The sequence below is a fragment of the Ranitomeya imitator genome, chromosome 1, assembly GCF_032444005.1.
Source record: "Ranitomeya imitator isolate aRanImi1 chromosome 1, aRanImi1.pri, whole genome shotgun sequence".
Lineage (NCBI taxonomy): Eukaryota > Metazoa > Chordata > Amphibia > Anura > Dendrobatidae > Ranitomeya > Ranitomeya imitator.
The window spans coordinates 254166795-254184825 of record NC_091282.1 but is presented as its reverse complement, the minus strand read 5'-3'; the positions used below and the strand labels follow the sequence as shown (position 1 = coordinate 254184825).

The window sequence follows — 18031 nt, the reverse complement described above, 5'->3', positions numbered from 1 at the left end:
AAGCATTAACCTAATCGCTAAACGGCGTAGCAAGAAAAAAATTAGAAACGTCAGAATTACGTTTTTTTTTGGTCTCCGCAACACTGCATTAAAATGCAATAATGGGCGATCAAAAGAGCGTATCTGCACAAAAGTGGTATCATTAAAAACGTCAGCTCAGCACGCAAAAAATAAGCCCTCACCCGACCACAGATCACGAAAAACGGAGACGCTTTTTTTTTTCTTTAGCAAAGTTTTGAATTTTTTTTCACCACTTAGATAAAAAATAACCTAGACATCTTAGGTGTCTATGAACTCGTAATGACCAGGAGAATCATAATGGCAGGTCAGTTTGGCATTTAGTGAAGCTAGCAAAAAAGCCAATCAAAAAACAAGTGTGGGATTGCACTTTTTTTGCAATTTCACCGCACTTGGAATTGTTTTCCCGTTTTCTAGTACAAGACATGGTAAAACCAATGGTGTCGTTCAAAAGTACAACTCATCACGCAAAAAATAAGCCCTCACATGACCATATTGAAGGAAAAATAAAAACGTTATGGCTCTGGGAAGGAGGGGAGCGAAAAACTAAAACACAAAAACGAAAAAGGGCCGCGGCGGGAAGGGGTTTAGCACATTTTAGCTCTACATGGCCTAATCACTACATCTGACATAAAAACCTTCCTCTGCTCATTTTGTATATTTTACGTATCCTTTTATCTGCAGATTGAGTCATACAGGACTGAAATATATACCAATCTGATAATACTGGGCTGAAATATAAAAGCATAAAACAAGGTTAGAAAGTCCACGAGCTTTGGAGAAAAAAAACTATTGTAAAAATTAATGGACGTTACACAAAGTAAGAATACACGGTTGCTTTTATTTACTGATGTGATCATAGGACTTATAGGTTGCTGCCTTCTGCATAGAAAAAATTCAATTGCATACAAACTGTGCACATTGTAAAAAATAGATTTTAATACTAAAAAGAATTCGATCCAACATCTGTAAATATATATAGTAAGATTTACCAACATGCAAAATGAGTAGACAGGAAAGCCCAATCGTTTGATGAAAATAGCCATTATAACATCCCTGACCTCATCTGGAAAGTTAGACCATCACTTGCTGTCGCATGCTGAAAAACATAACATAAGAAACAATGCTTGTAATAGACAGCTTAAGTCAGCTTTCCTGGAGATATTAATGGTGTCCTTCCCTCTACCTCCAAGATCTTGACAAATGCAAACAGTAAATCACTGTGGAAGACATAGGGCCTTGTTTACATGGACTGACCAGCGTCACTAAACCTTTACCGGTCGGCGGTTGTTTAACCCCTTAGTGACCGAGCCAATTTTGACCTTAATGACCAGGCCAAATTTTTTAAAATCTGGCCAGTGTCGCTTTATGTGGTTATAACTCTGAAACACTTCAATGGATCCCACCGATTCTGAGATTGTTTTTGGAGAAATATTGTACTTCATAATAGTGGTAACAATTGTTCGATTTGCCTTGCATTTATTTGTGAAGATATCGGAAATTCAGCAAAAATTTAGCAGTTTTCAAACGTTTCATTGTATGCCCTTAAATCAGAAAGTTATGCTACACAACATAGTTAATAAATAACATTTCCCACATGTCTACTTTACATCTGCATCATTTTTTAAACATTTTTTTTCTTAGAAAATTACAAGGGTTAAAAGTTGATCAGCAATTTCTCATTTTTCCAACAAAATCAACAAAACCATTTTTTTAGTGACCACCTCCGATTTGAAGTGACTTTGGGATGCCTATATGACAGAAAATACCAAAAAGGGACACCATTCTAAAAACTGCACCCCTCAAAGTCCTCAAAACCAGATTCAAGACGTTTATTAACCCTTCTTGTGCTTCACAGGAACTAAAGCAATGTGAAAAAAAAAATGAACCTTTAACTTTTTTTCACAAGAATTTTACTTTAGCCCCAAATTTTTCATTTTCACAAGTGGAACAGGAAAACATGGACCCTAATATTTGTTGTGCAATTTCTCCTGAGTACGCTGATACCCCATATGTGGGGGAAACCCACTGTTTGGGTGCATGGCAGGTCTCGGACAGGAAGTAGCACTGTTTGACTTTTTGAACACAAAAATGGCTGGAATCGAGAGCGGAGGTCATGTTGCGTTTGGAAAGCACCTGATGTGCCTAAATAGTAGAAACCTCCCACAAGTGACCCCACTTTGGAAACTAGACTCCTTAACAAACTTATCTAGAGCAGAGCTGTGAAGATACAAAATCACTTTTTACCCACAAATGTATTTTAGCCCCAATTTTTTTTTTGAATTTTCACAAGGGTAAACAGGAGAAATTGCACAACAAATTTTTGGGTCCATTTTCTCCTGAGTACACCGATATCCCATATGTGGAGGAAAACTACTGTTTGGGTACACGGCAGGGCTCAGAAAGGAAGGAGTGACGTTTCGGAACTTTGATGGAATGGTCTACGGGAGTCATGTTGCGTTTAGAGAGGCCCTGATGTGCTTAAACAGTGAAAACCCCTGACAAGTGACCCCATTTTGGAAACTACATCCCTCAAGGATTTTATCCAGGGGTATAGTGAGCATTTTGAACCCACAGGTACTACACAGAATTTGATCACATTATGTCGTCATATTGAAAATTTTCATTTTTTCCACAAAAATGTTGTTTTAGCCCCAAATGTGTAATTTTCACAATGGATAATAGGAGAAAACGGACCCCATAATTTGTTGCACAATTTGTCCTGGACACAACTATACCCCATATGTGGTCAAAAACTTCTGGTTGGGCACAAGGTAGGGCTAGGAAAGGAAAAACAGCTATTTGCCTGGGATAAATTGTGAATGCCATGCCCTTGACATGTGAAAACAGCAGAAACTCCCACAAGTGACCCCATTTTGGAAAATAGACTCCTAAAAGAATTCATCTAGGGGTATAGTGAGTATTTTGAATCCATAGCTGCCTCACAGAATTTTATAACACTGAGGCATGGAAATATGACATTTTAGTGGTAAAAATGCATTTTTTGTGGTAAACTTGTCAGGTACACAAGGGTTAATAAGTGAAATAAGACCCACAATTCATTATGCAATTTCTCCTGAACGTGGTGCTGTCCCATATGTTGTCAGAAATTACTGTTAGGCCATACGTCAGGGCTTTTGGAGCACAGATTTTGCTAGAATAGTTTATATGCGACATTTGCAGAGTCCCTACGGTCCCAGAACAGCAGAAAACCCCAAAAGTTACCCCATTGTAGAAACTACACCTCTCAATTAATCTACGGCTACAATAACTATTTTGTAACATCCACGCCAGGCTTTTTTTCCTGGAGAATTGCAAATCTGCCAGTCTGGTACATTTTGTCCTCATACAGTGTAGATCCCCCTAAACTACATACTGAATATACTTACCAACCGAACATCAGTTAGAGATAACAACTAAAAATGCAAAGGCGACTCAAATCATGAACATATGAAAAAGGAGAACTATGAGTCTGAAAAAGCCAAAAGAGGTAATCTTAAATAATTTTATTGAAAAATATAATCAAGACAAATAAGATCATGTACCATATATGTGAAATCATGTGACAATACCGTGAGTACATCAAAAAGGACCAAAGATCACGGAACAGGGTACTGATAAATATACCAAATGCACAAAAGTGCAACTAATATGTCATCATCAATTGTATCTAACCAGAGACAGACTGTGGCGGTTCAGTTTATTTAAATATTCATTACCGGTACTATTACCACATGTCTGTCTCTAGATAAAGTGCGAATACAAGTACTATATAAGGTTTAATTACCCATAATAGTCGTATCAGGTCCTATCCCGGTCCGAGGTGCTACCCCAACGCGCGTTTCGCGTCAAATGAATCCCGCTTCCTCAGGGGGCGTGGCCTAACAAGGATCTCCATCCGGTTTATATACAAGCCGCCGCCAATAAGGCGACGGCTGTGCAAAGTAACAGTGCGATGATGCTCTGCATGGGTTCATGCAGCAACTTAACAACAATGTATATAATATCAAGCTTACGCATCAGACGAGTAGGACTGGGGTGGATTTCCTGGACATCAAGATTGAGGTTGATGACAATCTGTATTTGCAGACTGATGTCTTCAGGAAATCCACCTCTGTCAACTCGCTGTTGCATGCAGACTCGGGTCATCCATATAGTACCATCAAGGCCATCCCTGTTGGGCAGCACCTTAGAATGAAGCGGATATGCTCCTCTGATACTAAATTTGAAGCACAGGCAGCTGACCTTAGAGTTAGATTTCAAACAAGGGGATATAGCAACAGATGTATCAGAAAGGGATATATGAGAGCTAAACACGCACCACGTAACGAATTATTATGCTCTAGTGGCAGTAATAAAAAAAAGGGTGAACAACAGGATGTTATACGTTTTATTTCAACTTTCAATGGTGAGTGGTCTACAATGAGGAGTTGTCTCCAAAAACATTGGGGTATCCTCATGAGTGACTCTACGCTTTCTAAATGTCTCACCAACTACCCCACAATGACTTCTAGGAGGTGCAAAAATCTGAGAGATTTGCTAGTCTCTAGTCATTATGCCCCAAAAATTACTAAATACAATTTTGGTTCTGGTGGACCACCCAATGGTTGTTTTCCATCTGGAAATTGCATTACATGCCCGAACATCTGTCGAACCACGACTTTCGATTCAGCTGATGGAAATAAAACCTACAACATTAACCATCACATAACTTGTAACACGACCCAAGTAGTTTACTACGCAGTATGTGGTTGTCCTAAGGTTTATGTAGGGTTAACATCTCGTCGTTTGGGCACCCGCATACGGGAACATGTACGCGACATTTTGGCCGCAAAAAATGTGACAGACGGGACGCTGCTGAAGACGATACCTCGTCATTTCAGACAGCATCATGGGTGCAGCCCGAAATCATTTCAAGCACGAGGTATTGACCATGTTTATTGTGGTATAAGAGGAGGTGATATAAAGCGCATTCTGGCACAGCGAGAGTGCCGCTGGATCACTCTATTGGGCACCATGACTCCCATGGGTCTCAATGAAACCCAGGGTTTCTCATCCTTTTTGTAGATACTGTCGGGGATTTCCTGTGTTCTGTCTCTGCCAATTGCCATCGGTTTTAATTTGTCTCTCTATTCGCAATGATTTGTTTTAGAGTGTCGATATCTCGTCCTGTCCGCCTGGTTTTCCGATGTTGGGGACATTCATCTGAATATGTGATAAAGAACTCAGCTGTGCATTTTCTATGGAGGAATCACAAGAAGTCACAATACGGAGATCGTCACATATTATGGACTGAAAATTAATATAATATTACAATAAGTGTACGCATATTATCCTGATGTGTGCGGGTCATTCGATTTCTGGTTATTTGATATTATTGTTATGTATTTCTTCCATATATTCACCGCATTATGTAGACATAAGTTACCATGATCTTTACAGTGGGGCAAAAAAGTATTTAGTCAGTCAGCAATAGTGCAAGTTCCACCACTTAAAAAGATGAGAGGCGTCTGTAATTTACATCATAGGTAGACCTCAACTATGGGAGACAAACTGAGAAAAAAAAAAACCCAGAAAATCACATTGTCTGTTTGTTTATCATTTTTTTGCATATTATGGTGGAAAATAAGTATTTGGTCAGAAACAAACAATCAAGATTAATGGCTCTCACAGACCTGTAACTTCTTCTTTAAGACTCTCCTCTTTCCTCCACTCATTACCTGTGGTAATGGCACCTGTTTAAACTTGTTATCAGTATAAAAAGACACCTGTGCACACCATCAAACAGTCTGACTCCAAACTCCACTATGGTGAAGACCAAAGAGCTGTCAAAGGACACCAGAAACAAAATTGTAGCCCTGCACCAGGCTGGGAAGACTGAATCTGCAATAGCCAACCAGCTTGGAGTGAAGAAATCAACAGTGGGAGCAATAATTAGAAAATGGAAGACATACAAGACCACTGATAATCTCCCTCGATCTGGGGCTCCACGCAAAATCCCACCCCGTGGGGTCAGAATGATCACAAGAACGGTGAGCAAAAATCCCAGAACTACGCGGGGGGACCTAGTGAATGAACTGCAGAGAGCTGGGACCAATGTAACAAGGCCTACCATAAGTAACACACTACGCCACCATGGACTCAGATCCTGCAGTGCCAGACGTGTCCCACTGCTTAAGCCAGTACATGTCCGGGCCCGTCTGAAGTTTGCTAGAGAGCATTTGGATGATCCAGAGGAGTTTTGGGAGAATGTCCTATGGTCTGATGAAACCAAACTGGAACTGTTTGGTAGAAACACAACTTGTCGTGTTTGGAGGAAAAAGAATACTGAGTTGCATCCATCAAACACCATACCTACTGTAAAGCATGGTGGTGGAAACATCATGCTTTGGGGCTGTTTCTCTGCAAAGGGGCCAGGACGACTGATCTGGGTACATGAAAGAATGAATGGGGCCATGTATCGTGAGATTTTGAGTGCAAACCTCCTTCCATCAGCAAGGGCATTGAAGATGAAACGTGGCTGGGTCTTTCAACATGACAATGATCCAAAGCACACAGCCAGGGCAACGAAGGAGTGGCTTCGTAAGAAGCATTTCAAGGTCCTGGAGTGGCCTAGCCAGTCTCCAGATCTCAACCCTATAGAAAACCTTTGGAGGGAGTTGAAAGTCCGTGTTGCCAAGCGAAAAGCCAAAAACATCATTGCTCTAGAGGAGATCTGCATGGAGGAATGGGCCAACATACCAACAACAGTGTGTGGCAACCTTGTGAAGACTTACAGAAAACGTTTGACCTCTGTCATTGCCAACAAAGGATATATTACAAAGTATTGAGATGAAATTTTGTTTCTGACCAAATACTTATTTTCCACCATAATATGCAAATAAAATGTTAAAAAAACAGACAATGTGATTTTCTGGATTTTTTTTTTCTCAGTTTGTCTCCCATAGTTGAGGTCTACCTATGATGTAAATTACAGACGCCTCTCATCTTTTTAAGTGGTGGAACTTGCACTATTGCTGACTGACTAAATACTTTTTTGCCCCACTGTATATGCTGTCTCTGTATTATCGGATATTCAGGTGTTCAGGACATTTGATGTATTTTATGGTGTTCGTATAGTGATCTTGTTACCATATTTGTTGTCTGCACATCATATTCGTCACTTCTCATGTTCATCACTTAGTTTTTATTATTATTTTTTATAAAATATATTTTTCTATATATTTTTCGTTTATTAATGATTATTCGGCACACAATAATGTTCTTTTATGTGTGGACCGTGCGGTTCCATGTTCTGTCTGGCTCTCAGTTTTGGGTTATTGGATCGATTGGATCCCATTGCTGAGTACGGGACATGGAGCACTTGCTGGTTATGCAGCATGTTGCGGTTTACTGCAATTTTGCCTTACCCCTCACTTACAGCACTTTTGCACTTTTCACTGGCACTTGTCTCTTTAAATCCTGACTCTTAGTCCCTCGCTCAGTGGCGGACGTAGTTGCGTGGTGCGGGCGTGGCGCCGACCCGCTCACATGACGGCGTCCTGCCGAATGGGTTTGAGGGCTAGGACGCAGGTATGCGGTTCACGCAAGCGCACTGTTACTTTGCACAGCCGTCGCCTTATTGGCGGCGGCTTGTATATAAACCGGATGGAGATCCTTGTTAGGCCACGCCCCCTGAGGAAGCGGAATTCATTTGACGCGAAACGCGCGTTGGGGTAGCACCTCGGACCGGGATAGGACCTGATACGACTATTATGGGTAATTAAACCTTATATAGCACTTGTATTCGCACTTTATCTAGAGACAGACATGTGGTAATAGTACCGGTAATGAATATTTAAATAAACTGAACCGCCACAGTCTGTCTCTGGTTAGATACAATTGATGATGACATATTAGTTGCACTTTTGTGCATTTGGTATATTTATCAGTACCCTGTTCCGTGATCTTTGGTCCTTTTTGATGTACTCACGGTATTGTCACATGATTTCACATATATGGTACATGATCTTATTTGTCTTGATTATATTTTTCAATAAAATTATTTAAGACTAGATTGTGGCCCGATTCTAACGCATCGGGTATTCTAGAATATGCATGTCCCCGTAGTATATGGACAATGATGATTCCAGAATTCGCGGCAGACTGTGCCCGTCGCTGATTGGTCGAGGCAACCTTTATGACATCATCATCGCCATGGCAACCATTATGACATCATCGTCGCTGTGCCCGTTGCTGATTGGTCGAGGCCTGGCGGCCTCGACCAATCAGAGAGCCGGGATTTCCAGGACAGACAGACAGACAGACAGACAGACGGAAAAACCCTTAGGCAATTATATATATATATATAGACTAGATTGTGGCACGATTCTAACGCATCGGGTATTCTAGAATATGCATGTCCCCGTAGTATATGGACAATGATGATTCCAGAATTCGCGGCAGACTGTGCCTGTCGCTGATTGGTCGAGGCAACCTTTATGACATCATCGTCGCCATGGCAACCATTATGACATCTGCGTCGATACTGTGCCCGTCGCTGAATCAGAAACGTGGGATTTCTACGTCCTTTATGACATCATCGTCGCTGTGCCCGTTGCTGATTGGTCGAGGCCTGGCGGCCTCGACCAATCAGACGCTGGATGTCTACGTTCTTTATGACATCATCGTCGTCGCTGTGCTAACGCATCGGGTATTCTAGAATATGCATGTCCCTGTAATATATGGACAATGATGATTCCAGAATTCGCGGCACACTATGCCCGTCGCTGATTGGTCGAGGCAACCTTTATGACATCATCGTCGCTGTGCCCGTTGCTGATTGGTCGAGGCCTGGCGGCCTCGACCAATCAGAGAGCCGGGATTTCCAGGACAGACAGACAGACAGACAGACAGACAGAAAAACCCTTAGACAATTATATATATAGATTACCTCTTTTGGCTTTTTCAGACTCATAGTTCTCCTTTTTCATATACTGAATAAACTATTGTGAGGTAGAATTTATCGCTAATAGATGCTGCTGCCATTTTCTTGTAGTAAAAAAATTTTGGGCTACAGCAAAATGGCGGCGACGCTTGCGCCGTAGTATCTATTGCAATAAATGCTACTGCGCATGCACCATTTTGATTAAGTGAATTTTTTTAACCCAGCAATATTATAGGCATAAACAGATACTTGCTACCATTTTGATGAAGTAACATTTTTTTTTAACCTCACAGTAGTATATTGAGTATGTAAAATAGGGGGCAGGTCACTGGGATCAGTGACCTGTCATAAGCCAATACAGATAAATATCTAAGCAGAGCACCACATAAAGCCCTGGCCACAGGTTAGTTTTGTGCAGGATAAATTAGGGGTTTATTCTAAACATTGTAGGGTACATGATATTTTTTTTTACCGCTTCCAGGACAAGGCTGGATTACATTCTTGTGTTCTACGCTGAGCACTTTCCTCAGGGTTTCTGTATAAATCCCACAAAAATGTGATTCAGATGAAACCCACCATAATGAGGCAGATGTTGACATTTCGTACTCCATTTGGAGTCTGAAATATCTGTAATATCCATTATTTTAGACATGCACAGATATAAAATGATGGGATAACGCCAGATCGAAGACCAGTCACTCGATCTGCCTTTTTGAGAAATTACATGGAAACCCAGACGTAAACGCTCAGTGGAGAGCACAGGATAAATGTGAGCCAAACCTTATTCTGATTTTTGAGTGGTAGAATGAACATTGTATTGTATTGCTATACAAGAATAGTTCTTATTTTTATTTTTGAGCTGTTCACCGTGCGCTATACATGATAAGGTGTATTTATTGTTTGGGTTAGTGTGGTTACACAATACCAGATTTATATATATTTTTTTTTTCTTAAGTTTTGCTAATATCACACAGTAAAACTGCTTTTTTATAAAAGGTGGGGGGGTTTTGTCGCCATATTCCGAGAGCTATAACGGCTTCTTGTTTGTGGGACGAGTTGTAGATTTTTTTGGTACCATTTGGGGGTACATAATATTTTTTGATCACTTTTTTTATTCAGATTTTTCAAACACAGAATGAACAAAACCTAGCAATTCAGTTATTGGTTTTAATTTTTATTTTTGCGCCATTCACCGTGCGATAAGAGCAATAAGACCGATTTGTTTGTCAGATCAGTACTATTACAGCGATACCAGATTTATATTGTTTCTTATGCTTTGCTATTTTTACACACTAAAAACAACATTTTAGCAAAATAAATTTGCTTTTGCATCATCATATTCTGAGAGCTGTAACTTTTTAATTTTTTTGCTTTTTTTTTTAGGGATTGTGTTTTGCGAGACGGTTTGGCATTTTCATTTATACCATTTTATTTAACATATGACTTTTTGATCGCTTTTTACCAATTATGCATGCTTTTTTATTTTGCTTCATCAGAAATACTGCATCTTGAGTGGCAAAACTGGTTTGTGTGAGTTTTTTTTTACGTTTTATTTTACACTCTGTCACTGTGGGACATGTATATATTTTTTTGATCACTTTTCTCATACACTGCAGTACTCATGTACAGCAGTGTAGGACACTATCAGTGTCTCACTGTCTATGCCTGGGAGAGCCAGCTTAGAGCTGGATCTCACAGGCCACCGTACACAGAGGTCATCACATGACATCAGGCTACCATGGTAATCGGGACCCACAATTCTCATTTCGGGGGTCCGATGGTTACTAAGGGGGCCTTGTAACCCCCTTGTAAAAACTTAAATACCATTGTCGTGATTGACAGCGGTATTTAAGGGGTTAATCATCAGTCGCAAAATCGGACGGGTCCGATGCTGAAAGAGGCAAAAGGTGTCAGCTGTGTTTTGAAATGGCAATGGAGAATAAGTACCCTTATCGACTGCCGTTTTAATGCTTATCGGCGGTTAAGGGGTTAACTGCCTGTTTATACAGGCAGACCGTGGTAAACAATAGTGAACAATCTGTAATAGATCGTTCAGTACACATAGGCTGCCAAAGTTCTCGGCAGAAAGAGTCCTTTTTCCACAGGATAATGCACCGCCAAGAACAATGATCTTTTGTGCTGCGCAAATCATCATTTCACCTGTTGAACAAGCGATTTAAGGTACCTTCACACATAACGATATCGTTAACAATATCGTTGCAATGTCACGCTTAGCAACGATCTCGCTAACGATCTCCTTTTGTGTGACAGCGACCAACGATCAGGCCCCTGCTGGGAGATCGTTGGTCGTGGGGAATGATCAGGACCTTTTTTAGGTCGCTGATCACCCACTGTCATCGCTGGATCGGCGTGTGTGACGCCGATCCAGCGATGTGTTCACTTGTAACCAGGGAAAACATCGGGTTACTAAGTGCAGGGCCGTGGTTAGTAACCCGATATTTACTCTGGTTACCATTGTAAAAGTTAAAAAAAAACACTACATACTTACATTCCGATGTCTGTCACGTCCCCCGCCGTCAGCTTCCCTGCACTGACTGTGTCAGCGCCGGCCGTAAAGTAGAGCACAGCGGTGATGTCACTGCTGTGCTCTGCTTTACTGCCGGCGGCGCTGACAGTCAGTGCAGGGAAGCTGACGGCGGGGGACGTGACAGACATCGGAGTGTAAGTATATAGTGTTTTTTTTGTTTTTTTTTTACTTTTACAATGGTAATCAGGGTAAATATCGGGTTACTAAGCGCGGCCCTGCACTTAGTAACCCGATGTTTACCCTGGTTACCCGGGGACTTCGTCATCGTTGAAGACAGTTTCAACGATGTCGAAGTCTTTCCCCTGATCGTTGGCCGCTGGAGAGAGCTGTCTGTGTGACAGCTCCCCAGCGACCACACAACGACTTACCAACGATCACGGCCAGGTCGTATCGCTGGTCATGATCGTTGGTAAGTCGTTTAGTGTAACGGTACCTTTACTCGTTCATTTGGGTGATCAGCAGCAGAAAGATCATCATGAAACAAGCGCCCACAAGAAGGCTCATTCATGGTTATCTTTCCGTGTAAATGCACTTTACTCTGTTTTCTCTCTTCTTCTGAGGCAGCACTCTTGCAGGATAACCTTTCTAGTGCTGTCTGCTGTGGAAACAAAATATCCCCTTGCCATAGTTAAGGGAATAACTAAGGCTATGTTCACAAGTTGCGTTTTTTGTGTGTAAATTTTAAGCTGCATTTTACAGCACCAGCTAAAGCTATGAGAGTTCAGAAATCTTATGCACATACATTGTTTTTTTTTTCCTGGCAGATTTGGAAAACTGCGTTTTTGGATGTCATTTCAGCATTTATTCACCCACTGCATGTAATGGGCAAGTGCAAAAACGCAGCAAAAAACGCAGGCATCGGATTTTGCTGCTTTTTTGGTGCAAAAACCTTAAGGGAGTTGCATCCTGATTTTCTGGGGGGGGGGGGGAGAGGGCACTAAACTATCGGCATGCACAAGAGAACAAAAACACAGCAAAGAGGCAGCAAAAAAACTAAGCAAAACCTACTTTTTGTAAGCAGCTTCTTTACTGCCGAAAAAGTTTTACATGTGGGAAAAAACGCAGCAAAAAAATGCAATGTGTGAACATAGCTTTACAGATCACTGAAGTCTTAATTTCTGGCTCCGCCAATATAGGGCTCTGCAGAGCCCTGCCTGTAAGCACATGCGTGATCTATACTTGATTCATTGGCTTTTTTTCCCCATCAGTCCCATAGACAATGATAAGTCGCTTTCTCCAGCAGTTTCATAGAAAATAAATGTAGCAGAAAATGAGCATGCACACTGCTGCCCATTCTCGGGATAAATAAAATTACCTCCTTTCCTATAAAACGGTTAACTTTACATTGTAACAATTCTCAACAACAAACTTTTCAAGTCTTTAGCAAACGCTGTATGTGCTAAATAATGAAAAGGAATATCTGGTTAAAAGAAAAAACGCAACATTAACAAATACTGCAAACACAGTGAGTAAATAGATAAATGTCAAGCAGCGTCCCCGGCCATGCATTTACCACACTGATATCTACAGGAGCTGTATAACTACAGTTGAAGAAGAGGAATTCATGCCTGGTTCCCCTACAGATTACAAGTGACTGGAGGTCCTATCTGCAGCTTCTAGGAGAGGATTTCATCAACCACTTAAAGCAGGATTACTAATACCCCAGTATTATTACATACACACCTTATTGATATCTCTGTGCCGATCTTTGCTTACAATTTCTTCAAGTACTTCACCGTCTCCCTTAATAAGTCTGCACAAGAAACAACACAGTGCAGGTCAGTAATTTTGTATGGTCCTATAAGAACACATAAAATATATACAGTCTAATACAACCAATGATTGTATTTGGCTATGAGTGTATATGAAAGTAAACAAGAGGCACGCTTTGCTCTAAATATATTGTACGTTACATGGGTAAAAACAAAAAATATGTGGTATCTGGAAGAAAACTGCAGCTTTCACCATTAAAGGGAATGTGACAGCAGGCTTTTGCTATGTAATCTGAGGACAGCATGAGGTAGCAGCTGAGACACCAAATTCAACAATGTGTCACTTTTTTTGGCTGTGTGCTGTTTACTTACAATAAAGGTTTTATTACAAAGTGATAATTGCTTCTGGACTACAGTAGCAGGTGAGCCCTGGTCTGACCACACCCCCTCCTGTGATAAGCAGCTCACAGTCAATAGTATTAAAAACCGCTGTCAGAAAGTTTGCTAATCCTTCAAACGCTTCACATGAATTGGGGTGAAAACTTAATTTTTTTTATAATAAAATGTTCATTTAGCCCCTATTTTTTTTACAAGAGGTAATAGGAGAAAGTAGACCCTACAATTTGTTATGTAGTACTGCTGCACTTGGGAGAAATTATGCAATAGATTGTGGAGGTCCATTTTCTCTTATTACCCCTTGTGAGAATTAAAAATTTGTGACCTTAACATTTAAGTAAAAATTTTATTATATATATATATATATATATATGTATATATATATATATATATATATATATATATATATATATATATATATATATATATATATATATATATATATATATATATATATATATATATATATATATGTATATATATATATATGTATATATATGTATATATATATATATGTATATATATATATATATATATATATATATATATATATATATATATATGTATATATATATGTATATATATATATATATATATATATGTATATATATATATGTATATATATACATATATATATACATATATATATATATATATATATATATATACATATATATATATATATATATACACACATATATATATATATACACATATATATATATACACATATATATATATATATATATATATATATATATATATATACATATATATACACATATATATACATATATATACATATATATACATATACATATATATACACATATATATACATATATATACATATATATACATATATATATATATATATATATATATATATATATATATATATATATTCTAGAATACGTATGTATATAGCAGCCACATAGTATATAGCACAGGCCACGACATATTCTTGAATACCCGATGCGTTAGATTCAGGCCACGCAGTATATAACAGTGGCCACGCAGTATATAACACAGCCCAAACAGTATATAACACAGCCCAAACAGTATATAACATTGCCCACATAGTATGTAACACTGGCCACGTAGTATATAACGCAGCCCACACAGTATATAACACTGCCCACACAGTATATAGTGCCCATGTAGTATATAACGCAGCAGCCCACGCAGTATATAACATTGCCCACGTAGTACATAGCAGCCATGTAGTATATAATGCAGCCCATGCAGTATGTAACAGCCCATGTAGTATATAGCAATGTGGGCACTATATGCGTGGTTAAAAAAAGACTTAAAATAAAAAATAAACATATACTCACCCTCCGAAGGCCTCTTGAAGTCCTGGCACCTGTGTGTGGTGCACGCGGCAGCTTCCGGTCCCAGGGTTGGTATGAGAGCAGGACCTGTGATGACGTCGCGGTCACATGACCGTGACGTCATGGAAGGTCTTTCTCGCATAGCATCCTTGACACCGGAACCTGCCGCTTGCACTGCCGAGGACAGCGCTACGGCGGAGGGTGAGAATAACCTTTTTTTTATTATTATTTGTAACATTAGATTTTTTTACTATTGATGCTGCATACGCAGCATCAATAGTGAAAATTGGTCACACAGGGTTAATAGCTGCGTTAATGGAGTGCGTTACACCACGGCATAACGCGGTCCATTAACGCTGATATTAACCCTGTGTGAGGGCTGACTGGAGGGGAGTATGGAGCGGGCACTGACTGCTGGGAGGAAGGAGCGGCCATTTTGCCACCGGACTGTGCCCGTTGCTGATTGGTCGCCCCAATCCTCCTGTATGGCAGCGAAGTCTGGGGTCCTCACACCTACCCAGACCGCTCAAGGTGGGATTCCAGTCCAACAGAAATAGTCCACCTGGAATTTTGCAAGCATCTTCTCCAGGTCCATCAGAGCACCTCCAACAGTGCTTGTCAGGCCGAGCTGGGCAGATTCCCTCTACTCCTAACAGTTCTAAAGAGGGCGCTGTCATTCCGGGCTCACCTGCATAGGAGCAATCCAAGCTCCCATCACCATAAAACCCTGATACATGTAGGTGAAACAGAAAAACCAGAACCCTCGGATCCTGACAAAAGCCGGAATCAGGAAGATGGCAAACGAAGGCCAGGAGAGGTATGTCAGTGACTGGAAGAAGGATATAATCAGCTCACAGAAACTGATCATGTAGCAGAGTCTACAGAGAGACTACAGACTGGCCCCATATCTGGAGAAACTCCCGGACCCCAGAGATCGCAAGATCCTGAGCCGATATAGACTCAGTGCCCACAGTCTGGCCATCGAATGTGGCCGACACAGGCAGAACTACAAGCCCAGGGAGGAAAGACTGTGCCAACACTGTGATCAGGAGGCCATAGAGGATGAAACCCACTTCCTGCTACACTGCTCCAAATACTCAGCAGTGAGGGACACTCACTTCAGGAGACTCACATCTCTTCCCGGACTTCATCACCATGAAGGAGGAAGAGAAAACATATATCCTGCTGGGAGAAGGAGAGAGAGCAGTGGAGATAGCAGGGCGGTATGTGAGCGAATGTCAGACTGCGAGAAAGAGAACTATGATGCCATGGACTATAGCCCCCACAATGGATCTGCCCCCATCCACCTTCCTTATGCCATGGACTATAGCCCCTACCCTGGATCTGCCCCCATCCACCTTCCCTACAGCTCCTACCCAACATCCCCACAGTCCCTATCCCTATTTCCTTTATACACTTGCTCTGGCAAAACTGATGTGTATTTGGTCCTGCTAATAAAGCTTCTTTGAATCATATATATATGATCACTATCACTATGAACACTAAAGTCCCACATCCTAGATGTCACTGAATGAAATATTCTAGTTGTAAATCTTTATTCATTATGTAGTGGAATGTGTTGAGAATAAAACCTAAAAATAATCAACGCAAATCACACCTAATATCCCATGGAGGTCTGGAGTTGGAATAATGCTCAAAATCAAAGTGGAAAATGAAGTTACAGGGTGATCCAAATTCAGTGGAAATGCCTCAAGACAAGGAAATGATGCTCAGTAGTGTGTGTGGCCTCCAAGTGCCTGTATGATCTCTCTAAAATGCCTGGGCATGCTCCTGATAAGGTGGTGGATGGTCTTCTGAGGGATCTCCTCCCAGACCTGGACTAAAGCATCCGCCAACTCCTGGACAGTCTGTGGTGCAATGGTTGGTGGATGGTGCGAGACATGATGTCCCAGATGTGTTCAATCAGATTCAGGTCTGGGGAACGGGCGGGCCAGTCCATAGCTTCAATGCCTTCATCTTGCAGGAACTGCTGACACACTCCAGCCACATGAGGTCTGGCATTGTCCTGCATTAGGAGGAACCCAGGGCCAACCGCACCAGCATATGGTCTCACAAGGGGTCTGAGGATCTCATCTCGGTACCTAATGGCAGTCAGGCTACCTCTGGCAAGCACATGGAGGGCTGTGCGGCCCTCCAAAGAAATGCCACCCCACACCATTACTGACCCACTGCCAAATCGGTTATGCTGAAGGATGTTGCGGGCAGCAGATCGCTCTCCACGGCGTCTCCAGACTCTGTCACGTGCTCAGTGTGAACCTGCTTTCATCTGTGAAGAGCACAAGGGAACAAGTGGCGAATTTGACAATCCTGGTTTTCTGTGGCAAATGCCAAGCGCCCTGCACGGTGTTGGGTTGTGAGCACAACCCCCATCTGTGGACGTCGGGCACTCAGACCATCCCCATGGAGTCGGTTTCTAACGGTTTGTGCAGACATGCACATTTGTGGCCTGCTGGAGGTCATTTTGCAGGGACCTGGCAGTGCTCCTCCTGTTCCTCCTTGCACAAAGGCTGAGGTATCGGTCCAGAAATAACCACGCAGTGAATGTTAGAGTGAAAATTCAAAATAAGCCAATTTAGTGTCAAATACATTGTGAATAGCTTGTGCTTCTTGAGACATGGACCTCTTAAATTGTTTCAGTGGGTTCTCCCTGTTACAGCAACACCATACATGTGGATGATAATTGAGGTTTAGCCACATTGAAGGGCATTTAACTGTGGATTTTGGGGAATGTTTCTGCAAACTATATTGCTTTTCCAGAGCCTTTGTGCTTTCAGTCCTGTGGAAACTCCATGCACTCCCGTTAATAGATGATGGATCATCACTCAGTGAGGGCTTGTTTTTTACTTTTTGAAGGGTGATTTGAAGTTGTTATTGGTGCCATTTTGGGGCACCTAACTTTTTTTTTTTACTTTTAAGGTTAGGTAATATTTATCCTATGTTCTACTTTGAGCATTTAATTTTGAGGCTTTTGTCTAAATTCCCAAAGACTGGATTCAGATGGAACTTCCACTGGAATCATTCACTAGAACTTCATTAACTTTGGACTTCGTAAGGCTTCTGTTCTAGCAGTGCCTTA

The 18031-nt window shown here is 41.0% G+C and overlaps 1 protein-coding gene across 2 annotated transcripts in view; it reads right to left on the bottom strand.

Moving 5' to 3' along the window:
- Positions 1–839: 839 nt before the first annotated feature.
- Positions 840–18031, bottom strand: part of ARL6IP4 (ARF like GTPase 6 interacting protein 4) — a 39203-nt gene continuing 22011 nt past the window's right edge. For both annotated transcript variants that reach the window (XM_069755757.1, XM_069755751.1), the window contains exons 5-6: positions 13176–13245; positions 840–1117 (exon numbers count right to left, since the gene is read on the bottom strand). In XM_069755757.1, coding sequence (XP_069611858.1) covers positions 1064–1117; positions 13176–13245 — 124 coding nt within the window. In that variant the 3' untranslated portion in view covers positions 840–1063. The remainder of the gene's footprint in view (positions 1118–13175; positions 13246–18031) is intronic.